Source organism: Serinus canaria, chromosome 5 (genome assembly GCF_022539315.1).
Source record: "Serinus canaria isolate serCan28SL12 chromosome 5, serCan2020, whole genome shotgun sequence".
Taxonomy (NCBI): domain Eukaryota; kingdom Metazoa; phylum Chordata; class Aves; order Passeriformes; family Fringillidae; genus Serinus; species Serinus canaria.
Genome location: NC_066319.1, coordinates 46180569 through 46193778, shown reverse-complemented (window position 1 = coordinate 46193778; position 13210 = coordinate 46180569). Strand labels below are relative to the sequence as shown.

General features: G+C 35.0%; 1 protein-coding gene across 1 annotated transcript in view; it reads left to right on the top strand.

Annotated features, from left to right (window-relative positions):
* The window catches only part of TRIP11 (thyroid hormone receptor interactor 11), a 31005-nt gene that overhangs the window by 3987 nt on the left and 13808 nt on the right, over positions 1–13210 (top strand). The window contains exons 2-10 of the mRNA XM_018907296.3: positions 915–991; positions 1946–2056; positions 3129–3404; positions 4219–4287; positions 4973–5138; positions 7014–7376; positions 8020–8060; positions 8869–9072; positions 10072–13101. Coding sequence (XP_018762841.1) covers positions 915–991; positions 1946–2056; positions 3129–3404; positions 4219–4287; positions 4973–5138; positions 7014–7376; positions 8020–8060; positions 8869–9072; positions 10072–13101 — 4337 coding nt within the window. The remainder of the gene's footprint in view (positions 1–914; positions 992–1945; positions 2057–3128; positions 3405–4218; positions 4288–4972; positions 5139–7013; positions 7377–8019; positions 8061–8868; positions 9073–10071; positions 13102–13210) is intronic.

Sequence of the window (13210 nt, the reverse complement as noted above, 5' to 3'; positions counted from 1 at the left end):
TAACAATACTTTTCAAGTACTTCTTTACAGTCTGGGTTTAATTTCCTAATTGGTTAAAATTTCCTAGGTTTTAATATTATCCCTTGCATTCAGTGTTTTGACTCCCATCAGTTGTCTGTGGATTAAGAACGTGCACATCTTCCATTTTGCAGCTTTCATTGTAGATTGTTTCCTCTGCAGTGTTTGAGCTGTCTTGGTTTTAACAGCACATTAGTATTTACTTGGAAATTGTACTAATTTCCAATTTTGAAGTATTGCCAAGGTTGCTTTATAGTCAATTCAGGATGATTTCTCATTGCTAGAAGACAATGTGGTGTTTCTGTCCATTAAAGGTGGGACATAGGAGGAGTAAACTTAGTTGGAGGAGGATTGTTCATTAAAATGTATCTGGAATTACATGCTTTTCCTGTTGGATAAACTGGGATGGTAGATGTATCACCTTTTTAGAGACAGTGAGTCTTATGGGTTTGATGTTTTGTTGGGTGTGTGGGTGGTTTGGGGTTTTTTCAGTCACTGTTTTATGTATCTAATGGAATTAATATCTGTTTTGAAACTTCACATGGCATTACAGAGAAACACAGCTCTTAGGTCAGGAACAAGTCTGAAATGAGAAACAGATTCAGGGACACAAAATAGTCAAGTAAAACATTTTTTTTATCTCCCTTACTTTAAAGCTGAAATCCATACTAATCTGTTAGGATTTTGATTTGATTTAAAGCCTAAATGTGAGTGAACTAAATTAGATGCAGAAAGACTATCTGAAAAATAGTTCTTACAGTGTTCTGATAAAAACAGCTTTTGGTATTTATCTAGGAATGAACATTAAAGTAGTCTGAAGTAAGGTATCTATTAGTAACTGGTCTTAACAGATTGAAAGGATTGTAATTAAAATGAAAATTTTCATTTTCTTTCAGATGCAGCGACCGAACTCCATGTGTCCAATTCTAGACTCAGAGAAATAGAAAGTATTAATGCAGCACAAAAGTTTGAAGTAAGAAATTTTAGATCACTCTTTTGTAATTAAAAGCAGTGCATAGGATTTGTTTTGTATGAAGTTGAAATATTGCATTGAAATTCTTTGTCCCTGGGTAAATCCAGAAACAAGGGTTACAGTGGTGTTAGAATGTGACTCTGGTTTTGTGCCAAACTGTCATCACAGTTAGGAACACACATTTTATTAGGGACACATATGTTTATTGGCGTATGCATGTGCTGCAAGTTTTCATCTTTTGCTCTCTGTGACTGTTCCTTCCCTGTCAGGTGGATTTGGACTGCAGCAGTAGGCTTGGCTCCGAAAAGAGTGGGCATTTTCCCTGGTCCTGTTCTCTCTCTGTTGTCCTGCTGTTTGGACATTCTGACATAGGCTGCTCATGCCTCTCTAAAACCATTTGAAAATCTCATGTACCCTCATGAAAAGTGACTTTGCTCTTGAAGAGGACTTGTTGGTCATGTGACTTTCTTTGTGTCTCTAAATAAACAACTTTCATGTATGCCTTCAGGCCTCAAGAGGATTGTGAAAATACTATTTTGGGACATAACTGTTCCTGCTTGTCCTCTTTCTAGTTTCTTGCCATCTGCTCTTGGCTGAGGTCATAGAGAAAACACTGGATATTAGCTTCAGTTTGTGCTTTGTGGCTGTTCTTAAATTCTACCTGTGGATCTTGCGAAGGTGTGATTCAGCCCTGACTTTTTTAATTCTTGGCATTTATTGGTCATGGCAGACCTTTTGTTCTGGAAATGAGCTAGAGTCTATGCCATATAAAAATGGAAAGCTTGGACATGACCATTATTTGGGGCCCACACATTGCTGTTCGTGTGTGTTTTGAATGAAGTAACATGAGAAATCTGTACAGTTTAATTTCTTTGCTGTCCAGTATCTTTGTGCTTTTATGATTCTTTAAGGACTGTTCTAAGTTTACCAACATTCATTTCTCATTTTTGCTAGAATGATAGACTGAAAAAAGTCTGTAGTGACTTAGAAGAAAAGCATGAAGCAGCAGAGCTGCAAATAAAACAGTTGTCTATTGAGTACCGCAATCAGCTTCAACAGAAAGAGGTAAGACAGAGTAAAATTTCTCAGTATGTCCAATAAACTTACCTGTTGTGCTGTTTAATGCCTTTGTTCTAGTGTCTGTTCTCTTAAAGGGGAAGTAGTGGTCACAGCTATGGCTTCTTAGTTTGTTAATGTAGACTAAGACATATGTCATCAAATAATGTAATGTAAGCCAAGCTGCCAGAAGATAGTTAAGATGAGAGAAGACGCTCTGGAAATGTCGTGCAGCTGTCAGAATTTCTGTTGTTTGTGGGATCACTGTGAGAACAGACACTCTACTGCTTTGTATTTCTGATTTGGTTACTTTAAAAGAAGGCAACAGGAACAAATTCCCATTTGAAACAATTATTTTGTCTTTAGGTATCATTATTTATCTTGACATATACAATTAAAGAGAGTAGAGCTAGCTTTCAAAATTCGTGAAATGTCCCTTTGTGATGGAAGCATCAGCTTTATAGCCTATTGTATGAGATTTCATAGACCTAAATGAAGGAAGTTGCCAGTATGCTGAGATTTATACAAAAAGGAGTTTAATTTCTGATTTGTTCACAAATTCATGTGGGAACTAGAGGAAGCAGAACTATGAGATGTATTGCTCCTCTGCTTGTTAAATACAATAACAGAGTTGTTACAGAAAATTACATGCAGCTAATTTCGGTGTATTGTAAGTAAGTAAATTTTCACTACATTGAGTTAAGCATAAAAGAACTCAAATGTAGTAAAAATAACTAGAAATCATCATACATTTGTTTAACTTTCATATCTGAATACCCTCTTATTTTTTTTTTTTTTTTGTATAACTGGTTAGCCTGGTTATTGCTGTACTACTTGCGTACCTTTGCTGCTAAAAAGCCCCATGTCTTTGTCTGAGGTACTTTATAATACTTGAGCTAAGGGTGTTTCTTTTTCTCCATTATGAGAATGTTTGGACTTTTTTTCTTTTTTCAGTGAAAGTGATCAATTATTTGTGCTGGGGGTGTTGTTTGGTTCACAATTCATAAGGCCACAAAGGGTAAAGTAGAGTGTATTTTTATATTCTTCTTATTCAAACAATGCATTTTATTTTGTATATCAGGTGGAAATCAGTCACCTAAAAGCCAGACAGAATGCACTGCAGGAACAACTGCAGAAAGTACAGACAGCTGCTCAGACTGCTCAGTTGGGAGCTGGTGTTTTGCCAGCAGCCACTGCATCGGCCTCCTATGTTCCAGAGGTCAGACATTCCTCAGGTTTTGAAGGAGATGACATGGATTTTGGAGATATAATCTGGTCACAACAAGAAATAAACAGATTGTCCAATGAAGTTTCCAGGCTCGAATCTGAGGTTGACCACTGGAAGCAGATTGCAGTGGTGAGTGTTTCTCTTCCACCCTGCCCTTCCCTCTCCCCTCCAAATTATTGTTTTCATTGCATTTGGTGGAATTTTTGAAAGCTCATGCTGAAAAATTTCTAGAAGGAACATGTTGTGATGGAAAAGCTGAAACCTTTTGTGCTGTCACATTACTAAGGACACATTCAGTGACTAACTTCCAAATGCTTTTATGCATGATTTGTCAAATTAGGTAAAGGATTTTGTGAACATTCACCCAGAATGCTACTTCAGGGTTTCACTGTTCAGCCTTTCAAAAAAATACTTCCCTTCCTCTTGGCTATGTTACTGATTTGTATTGATAGCACAGTAGTGTTCAAAGTAATGGTTGGATAGTTGCATGCTTTTATACTTTCTCTTCTCCCAGTCCTTGATATGTCAGTTATAATTCATGGTTTGTTGAGACAAAAATGCATATAATCTTTCAAGCTGCTGCTGATGTGAGTTACCATTTTTCAGGTATAGCCTGATTTTAGAGGTATACTTTTCCCATGTGAAAATGGGAAAAGTATAATCAAAACTAAGCAACCCTGTTGTCTTACTATGAGTAATGACACCCCCACTCCAAATTTTTACCTATTATTTGTAGTAATGCAATAATAAAAATCCATGAAAAATTAAAATGTTTCCATTAAAATGTATTTTTTAAAAAAATCAGAATTACAGTAGATTTTTTTTTGCTGCATGTTAGCTTTGTTGTTTTCCACTTTTGAGTATCAATAGAGGAACGACTTAGATAAAAAATACATGTATTTATCACATTTTTCATATGGATATGTGGTTTGGGTTTTTTTAGTCTTCCAAATTGCAAGGCACAAATGATGCTGAACAAAATGAAATATGCAAACTACAAAATGTTGTTAAGGTAAGATGACAAACTAGTCTTCTTTACTCTTCGTGGTTTTGCATGTGGTCACGTGACTTGTAAATATTTTAACTAACACTATTATAACATTATTAAAAATGCATGGGGGTATGTGATAGCATAGCAATCCTTCAGTCAGCAGTACAATATTTAAAAGCAGTTACTCTTAGAAAGGGTGTTTGTATGATTTGATAATTCCAGTATGTCAGCTTGAAACAGTGACATGAGTGCTTACAAGGGCAAATCGCTTTGTGAAGCTGTTGATGAGTTATGAGACCGTATTTTAGATACACAGAATAATTTCTGCCTTCTCAGAAACATGTTGCCTTTTTTTGTTGAAGGTGCAAAATATGGACTTTACATAGTCATCCTAGTAAAGTTAGTCACTAAAAGTGCATTCTAGTGTATCCATTTTGTATGTAAGACTCGTAATTGATGTACATTGGTTTAGTATTTGCTCTTGTGGAGAGCATACTATTTGTGTGAACATATTTTTAAAGGAATTTTGTTCCACATGTTTAAAAAGACCTAATCAACAAAGATCAAAAAACCTGGCTTCTATGAGAAATCCTTCAATAAATCTTTTAATTAGACTGGGGAAAACTTCTTTCTTTTGTATTGTATTATTTCTTAGATAAGACATGTGCTGTATTTTGCCATTTTGTTTCTCTAATAATATTTTTAGGAGCTCAAACAGAATTTAAGTCAAGAAATAGATGAACATCAGCATGAGCTGTCAGTATTGCAGGATGCCCACAGACAGAAGTTAGTAGAGATAAGTCGTCGACACCGAGAAGAGCTGCGTGAATATGAAGAGCGAATTGAAGAACTTGAGAATCGGTTACAGCAAGGTCTCTGTTACCACGTGCTTTCTGTTTCATTTTATGTAGAGTGACTTTGGGTTAAAATGTTGAATATGCATGTAGCAGTACAATATATATTAAATACATGATGTTTAGAATTTAAATTTCAATTTCAGTTCAGCTTCATATTTAAGACATGTGTCCCGTATCTTTTATTCACTCTAGTTGGCTTGAGCACTGGTATGATAGCATTTCATCTGTGGCATGTATCAATCTGGAGAGTCATTTTGCATATGTACCTATTGGTGTTTTGCACTTTCTGGGTTGGTTTTTTTAACTTAAACTGAATGTAGGTAGGGATAAGACATACTGAATTGAAGATAACAAAGTAACAGGACAAAAAAATAATTTTTTGTGAGAAGTACTATGTGCTAATTGGGTTACTTGACAAAAGCTCAAAGATTGGGTGGTGAGACACTGGAACAAGTTGCTTAGAGAAGTTGTGGATGCCCCATTTCTGGAAATGTTCATGGTTGGATTGGATAGGACCTTGAACAGCCTGATCTAGTGGGTGGCATCCCTGCCCATGATGATGTAGGTGTTGAAACTAGATGTTCAAAAGGCCCTTCCAAACCAAACTATGCTGTGATTCTGTGATTGCCATAAGGGCCATACCTTAGTGTGTGGCATAACTATAATGTAGAAGCTCAGTAGTTCCCACAAATAACTTTTTGTTGCCTTATAAGTATTTCATTCTCCCTAAATATAGTCATGCCAGTTAGGTTTCCTCAGGAGGCTTCTTTGCACAAGTACATAAGCTTTGCCTGTAAACCTCTGTATTTACAGAGTAAAACTTGGACTTCTAGAGAGTATATACTCCCCTTTTGGAACTAGAGATCTATTCCCTTCTTGGAAAGAAGGGGAAGGTTGTTTTTTTCTTACAGCTTCTCTAACTTTAAAGGTAGTACTGATGGGGAATTATTCCTTAAAATGAGATGCATGTTAAGATGTAATGTGTTTTTTCACTTCACATACATACACCAGCAGTACTAATTTAAGAAAGTTGAAGGCAGAAGTCCCTTATCTTTCACATTACCACTTATCTGCAAAATAAATACTGCTAGTGGCTTTTGAAGAACTATAGTATTTTATATTTTTATTTTGTTCATTCTGTCTGACAGCATAATAGGGACTAGGGCAGGGTCAAGTGTTTGAGCTGATACAGAAGTGAATTCACAAGTACTGTGCTTTCATTTAACTTTTTTTTTTCCTGCACTCTTCAGATGATGCTTTTTTGTACTGTCTAACTTATCTGGAAATTATAGAAGATTGTACAGAAATATGAATGTCAGTATAGTATGAGAGTATGATGGATTTGTAAAAAGGTTAATTCTGAAAAATGTTTTTCTTCAGTTGAAAACTTTTGTGCATCATTTAGCAAATTATTTGGAACATTTTTTTCTGTGTAAGAACTATTTGGCCAACCTTTAAAATGTAATTAATTAAATTATAAATGGATTTTGCATCAATCTGAATTAGATGGGATTCGATAAATTATTCTTAGAAAACTGAGAGATTCCAAATCCTGATAAATTAGATTGTCATCTCCTCACCAAGAGAGGTGGGATCAAGTGTATTCGAATTAAATTGCAAACAAAATATATATAAGTGTCTTGCAACTTATATTTAAAATTATTTTGAGCCACACATGTGAAAGTATTTAAAAAGCTACTTGTCCTACCAGTAATATGTATAGCACAGCTTCAAATGTTAAACCTAATTAACCAAGCTTTCTGTTGATGATGACCGTGTCTTTGTTTTAGTCTGTCTCACTCTGTCAGGAGAAGAGGTGAAAGAGGAGAAGTAAAAGATCTAGAGTGATGGTTTTGGTTAATACTGCAAATAATCTCTTTTGTCTTTTAGATGGTGTGAGCACTGATGCTGTGGATGACCCTAAAATTACTGAACAGAAAAAAAAAGCTCAGAGTCCACATGGAGGACAGGTGGAAGAGCTGCAGGTTGTAAAGGACCTAGAGGATGAAATAAGAAAATTAAATCACAAATTATCTTCTGCCAAAGCAGAAAACAAAAATCTTCTGAAAGAGCAAGAATTTGCAAAGCTAGAAAAAATCCAAATATCACAAGATTATGAAAAGCTTAAATCTGACTTTGATGCACTTCAAAAGTCTGTGGCAGAGCAAGATGCTCTCCTTAAAGAACAGAAGCACCTCCAATCAAAGACATCACTACCACAAGATGTTGTCAGCCTACAGCAAGCATTGTTAGGTACTAAGACTCGGATTTTTTTTTTAATATATTTTCACAAATTTTCACTTCTAAGACTCAAAATTTATTTTATGAATTTAAAACTGAATATGAGAATCTGTGCCTTTAAAGTATTGCTGTTTTAGAACAGCAGAAAAGAGAATCCTGTTAGGACTAATGTGGTTGTCATAGGGGCTTCTGATTAGGGAAGTTATCATGTCTGCCAACTGTTTGGTAGGGGTTTTTTTCTTTAAAAATAAGTAAGCCTCAATAGAAGTTGTTTGTTTAAATTCAAAAAGTATATTTTTGTGTTTGTTTATAAAGGTATTCAGTTGCTAATATCTTCTCCTTAAGGAAACACTAACATACCTGTTTAAGAAACATATCTGTAGGTAGAAAATATTTTATTATTTCATATCTGATAAACTCTAGTGCCAAAGTCCACCTAATGTGGGATGAGTTGTGAAAGTAATACTCTGCTTTGAGGTGGTGACTGATGGTGTGTTTGAGTTTTTTATGGCACTGATGGTTGTCATCACAAAATGGTGTGAAACTATTCTCTTCAGAGCAGCAAAGTTCTACTTGGGCAAGCTGGGAAAATGTATTTGTTTTATTGTTGTTTGATAATTTTAAAATTTATATTTGATTTCATTTTCCTTTATAGAAGCAGAAAATGAAATAGCAAGACTTGCCAGTTTAAATCAGGTAAAGCAATTTCTAAATTAAGCCAACAAAAAAGTTCATAACAGTAGTAACTGATGGAAAACAAGTTTTGGTAGCTGGTTGTTTTTTTCTTTTTAACATTTGCATTTCTACATAAATAACACTGTAACATAAAAGGAAATAATTGTAGTTTAATTCTGTAATTATATGTGGAATTTATAGAAACAATACATTTTTGCTTGTGAAACTCTGCAGTGTATTCTATTAGGAAAACCATTCAAGTTCCACCCATCTCATTGTTGCCTAGAAAGCTGTAACATACATTTTCAAAGTACTGATAATACATTCTGTAAAATATGTAATTTTTCACTTCTGCTTTAACATGTTTCAGTTTTGGCACTCACCAGTTTTGAAGTATTTCTTTTCTGTTTAGTGCTCATAATAATACTGCATTTCATCTTACTGATGAAGTGAAGCAGTGGAACATATCACACCTTTAGTTCTTGGTGTTGTTGTCTTGGTCCTTTATGAACTCTCAGACTTGAGAGATTTGGTTGATTTTACTGCTGTGTTTATGGTGGCTCTTGCAGTTATAACAGTTTATCCCAGCTGTCAATCCATACCTCAGAGGTGGGTATAACTTCTTACCATACCACGGCTTTTTGTGCAGAAGTTTATGCACTTAAACCATGTGATGAAGAAGTAAATATCTATATATCAATGGTAGAGAGAAATACTTCCCAGCAAAAAAAATTTAACTGGGGTAGTATTTATGCAGGCCTACAGATTCTAATGTAATTTCAGCAAAATAAAGTCTGATATTTACACTTTTTTTTTATTTTATTTTGAGGGACTTGAGAAGGAACTGACAAGTGCGCAGCATAAACATGAGAATATTCTTTCTTCAAATACAGAGGATCAGAATTCAGAAATAAATCAGTTAAGACAAGATTTGGAAAGGAAAGAACATGAATTAGATGAAAGTGTTGCTGAAAGAGAAACATTAATAGCAGAGTTGGAAGAACTAGACAAGCAGAATCAAGAAGCTACTCAGGTAATAAATAATCCAACTAATTACTGAGCTGCTGAATAAATGCTTTGAATTCTGTGTATGTGTGCTTGTCTTTTAAGTTGATCTTTGAACATAGATAGCAAGAAAATATAAGTTATCTTTTGAAGCCTAAAAACAAATACTTGGGGCCAGTATTTCTCTGTATCTACCTTCTCAATGTGAAATTCAGAAGTACAAGTAAAACTCACTTGTTACAGACAAAGAAGAAATACAGCGTGTCAGCTGTCCATAAGAGATGTTACTTTACCAAGTCCCGTTAAATAGTCCCTGATTTTTCATTGCAACATTTCTGATGAAAATTGTCCTGGTAATATTCTGATCTTTCTTGTGATGGTATGCATTACAATGATTTTTGAAACTTTTTCTTTTATAATTTTTAAGTATGTTGAATATTTAAGTTACTTTATTGCAAGTTCTTTATAATATGAGCATTCGTGAAATAAAAAAGTCACCAATTATATATAATCAGAATTAAATTATACCTTTTTGTCAGAGTTCCAGTATATTTGACCTGTAATTTGAGCTGCAAGCCATGTGTTTTCAATTTTATTGATTTACCAATGAATCACCTATGAAATGAATCCAAGGTTGAAACAAAAAGTTGAAAATAGACTATATAGATAACTTTAATGTAATGCCACCCTTTTTTTTAGCAGTGGAAATTTTGCTGAATTCCAAATGTCTTGACAAATTCTGACAGTTCTTTTTTTTTTAAGCAGGTCTTTTTTTATTTCTTCATTTAGGTAGTTACGGTTCTTTTAGGGGTGATGGTGGTTTTTTTTGGTTTTTTTCTAGTGAAATGTAATCTGTTTTAATTAATTTAGCATCAACTAGTTGGTTCTACTTGCCAACTTATGTTGGCAACTAAGAAACATTTTTTTCTTCTCAATTTTTTTTATTGTTTAGAGGATAGAAGTGAATGAAATGCATACTTCAGCTGCTTTTGCTACCGTAATGAATTTGTTTTGTGTTCATTTCCAGCATATGATTACACTGAAAGAGCAGCTGTCGAAGCAACACACAGAAACTGATAGTATCATCAAACAGCTGAAGCTTGACATAGATTGTGAAAGAAAGAAAGTATCAGAATTAGAAACTGAGAAGATGAAAGCTATTAAAGAGTTAGATAGTCAGAAAGAAAAACTAAGCCACTGTTCATATGCGCTCAATGATTTGCATATAACTAAGCAGCAGCTACAAGACAATATTAAAGATCTTCAGGAACAATTAAGGAAAGCCCAGGAGTGTAATTCGCATAGTAAAAAAGAAATTGGAGAGTTGCAGCAGAGACTAAAAGAAAGAGAGGAGGAACTTTGTGTATCTTTGAGTAAGTTAACAGAAAAAAGTAAAGAAGAATCTAACTACACTTGCCAAGATCTGATTCTGAAAGAAAGAGAAGTAGAAATTGCAAAACTACAGAAGGATGTTTCAGAAAACAAACAAATAAATGAAGATCTACAGAAATCTCTGTCTGATGTCAGAATGGAAAATGGAAAACTGATAGCAGCCATTGAAGAACTAAAACAGGAGTTAAGTGATGCCATTTCTGAGAAAAAGAAAGTTCATTTGGAAAAAGACACTCTTGTGGAGGCTTTGAAAATGGAGAAAAGGCAGTTAGAGAGTGAATTAAACGAGACAGAGAAGAGGCTTTTGGAACAAGCACACAGTTATAAGCAAACTATTGAGGATCTATCGAAGGCACGTAGTATGGATACCAGTGCACTGCAGCTCGAACATGAGTGCCTGGTTAAGCTTCATCAAGAGAAAGACTTGAAGCTTGCTGAGCTTAAAAAGACCGTTGAGCAGATGGAAATTGACCATCAAGAAACAAAAGAGATGTTGACTACCAGCTTAGGAGGACAAAAGCAGTTGACTGATCTCATAAAAGAGAAAGAGATATTCATTGAAAAATACAAAAATCAAGCCTTACAGGCGAAGCAGGAACTTGAGGAATATATGAAAATCTCAAAAAAACAGGATGTCTTAAGACAGAACTTGGAGGAAAAAGACAGAAGTCTTGCAGTCATGAAGGAAGAAAATAATCATTTGAAAGAAGAAATTGAACGGCTTAAGGATCAGCAAAGTAGATCTACACCTGTGGTTGAGCCTAAAACTTTAGATATTATTATTGAACTTGAAAGTGAGGTAACACAGTTAAAAGTGATAAAGAATAATCTTGAAGAAGAAATAAAAGTTCACAAAAAAACAATAGAAGATCAGAATCAAGCAACAGTGAAACTTCAGCAGTCACTGCAGGAGCAGCGAAAGGAAATAGATGAGTCCAAATTGCAGTGTCAGCAAATGAATGTCACACATGAAAGACTCTTTTTAGAAAAAGATGAGGAAATCAAAAATTTGCAGAAAACAATTGAACAAATAAAAACTCAGTTGCACAAAGAGAGACAGATAATTCAGACTGATGCTTCTTATCTTTTTCAGGAAACCAAGGTTCAGACTCTTAATGGAGAAAATGGAAATGAAAAACATGACTTATCTAAAGCTGAAATTGAAAGACTGGTCAAAGGTATCAAGGAAAGGGAGATGGAGATTAAGCTGTTAAATGAAAAGAATGTTTCTCTAAGTCAGCAAATTGATCAGTTGTCTAAGGATGAAGTTGGCAAACTTACTCGGATCATTCAAGAGAAAGATTTAGAAATACAAGCTCTTAATGCTAGAGTTTCCTCAGCTTCCTACAGGCAGGATGTTGTTTCCCTTCAGCAGCAGCTGCAAGCTTATGTTCGGGAAAGAGAGCAAGTACTAGCAGTTCTAAGTGAAAAGACAAGGGAAAACAGTCAGTTAAAAACAGAGTATCGTAATATCATAGATATGGTCGCTGCTAAAGAAGCAGCTTTGGTGAGGTTGCAGGAGGAGAACCGAAGGTTATCCAATAGATATGAAAACAGCAGTCAGGACATGTCTAGAGAAACTATCCAGAATCTATCCCGTATCATTCGAGAAAAAGATATTGAAATAGATGCCCTAAGTCAAAAATGCCAAACCTTATTGACTGTCTTGCAGACATCCAGTACAGGTGCTGATAATGGGGCAGGGGGTGTGAACAGTAACCAATTTGAGGAACTTCTGCAAGAACGTGATAAACTAAAACAGCAAGTAAAGAAAATGGAAGAGTGGAAACAACAAGTAATAACGACGGTCCAGAACATGCAGCATGAGTCAGCTCACCTGCAAGAAGAGTTGCACAGGCTGCAAGCACAAATTTCAGTTGAAAGCGATAGTACTTCAAGGCTGCAAGTAGATTATAATGGCTTGATTCAGAGTTATGAACAGAATGAGAAAAAGCTGAAAAGTTTTAGTCAAGAATTAGCACAAGTTCAACACAGCATAGGACAGCTTTATAACACTAAGGATCTTCTCCTGAGCAAACTGGATTTGGTGACACCATCTGTGGCAACAGCTGCCGCTGTTTCACAGCTTTCAGGTGTTCAATGCAGTCTTCCTGAAGCACTCAGTGAGGAGTCTAAACTCCTTCAAAATGAGCTGGAACAACTGAAAAAAAAGTTACAAGAAAAAGATTCAACTATCAGGATTCTTCAGGAAAACAATCAGCGATTATCTGATTCTGTTGCTACAGCATCAGAGCTTGAAAGAAAGAGTCAAGAAGGAACTGAATCAGAGATGAGACAGATCAAAGAAAAACATGATGTGTTACAGAAGTCACTAAGAGAAAAAGATATATTAATTAAATCTAAAAGTGATCAGTTACTTTCCGTGAGTGAAAATCTTAGTAACAAAGAAAATGAAAATGAGCTTTTAAAGCAAGCTGTAACTAATCTAAAAGAAAGAAATTTAATTTTAGAAATGGATATTCGAAAACTGAAAGAAGAAAATGAAAAAATAGTTGCAAGGTGCAGGGAGAAAGAAACAGAATTCCGTGCACTTCAGGAGACTAATATGCAATTTTCAATGATGCTGAAAGAGAAAGAGTTTGAGTCTCACTCAATGAAGGAAAAAGCTCTTGCTTTTGAGAAGCTGTTGAAAGACAAAGAACAGGTATGTACATTCATACTTATGACTGTCTCTTCGAACTAGACGAGTTCAAAATAATATACTTCCTGGATATTTTTCTGTGTTGCAAAGGCATAGATGTCCTGCCCTTTTC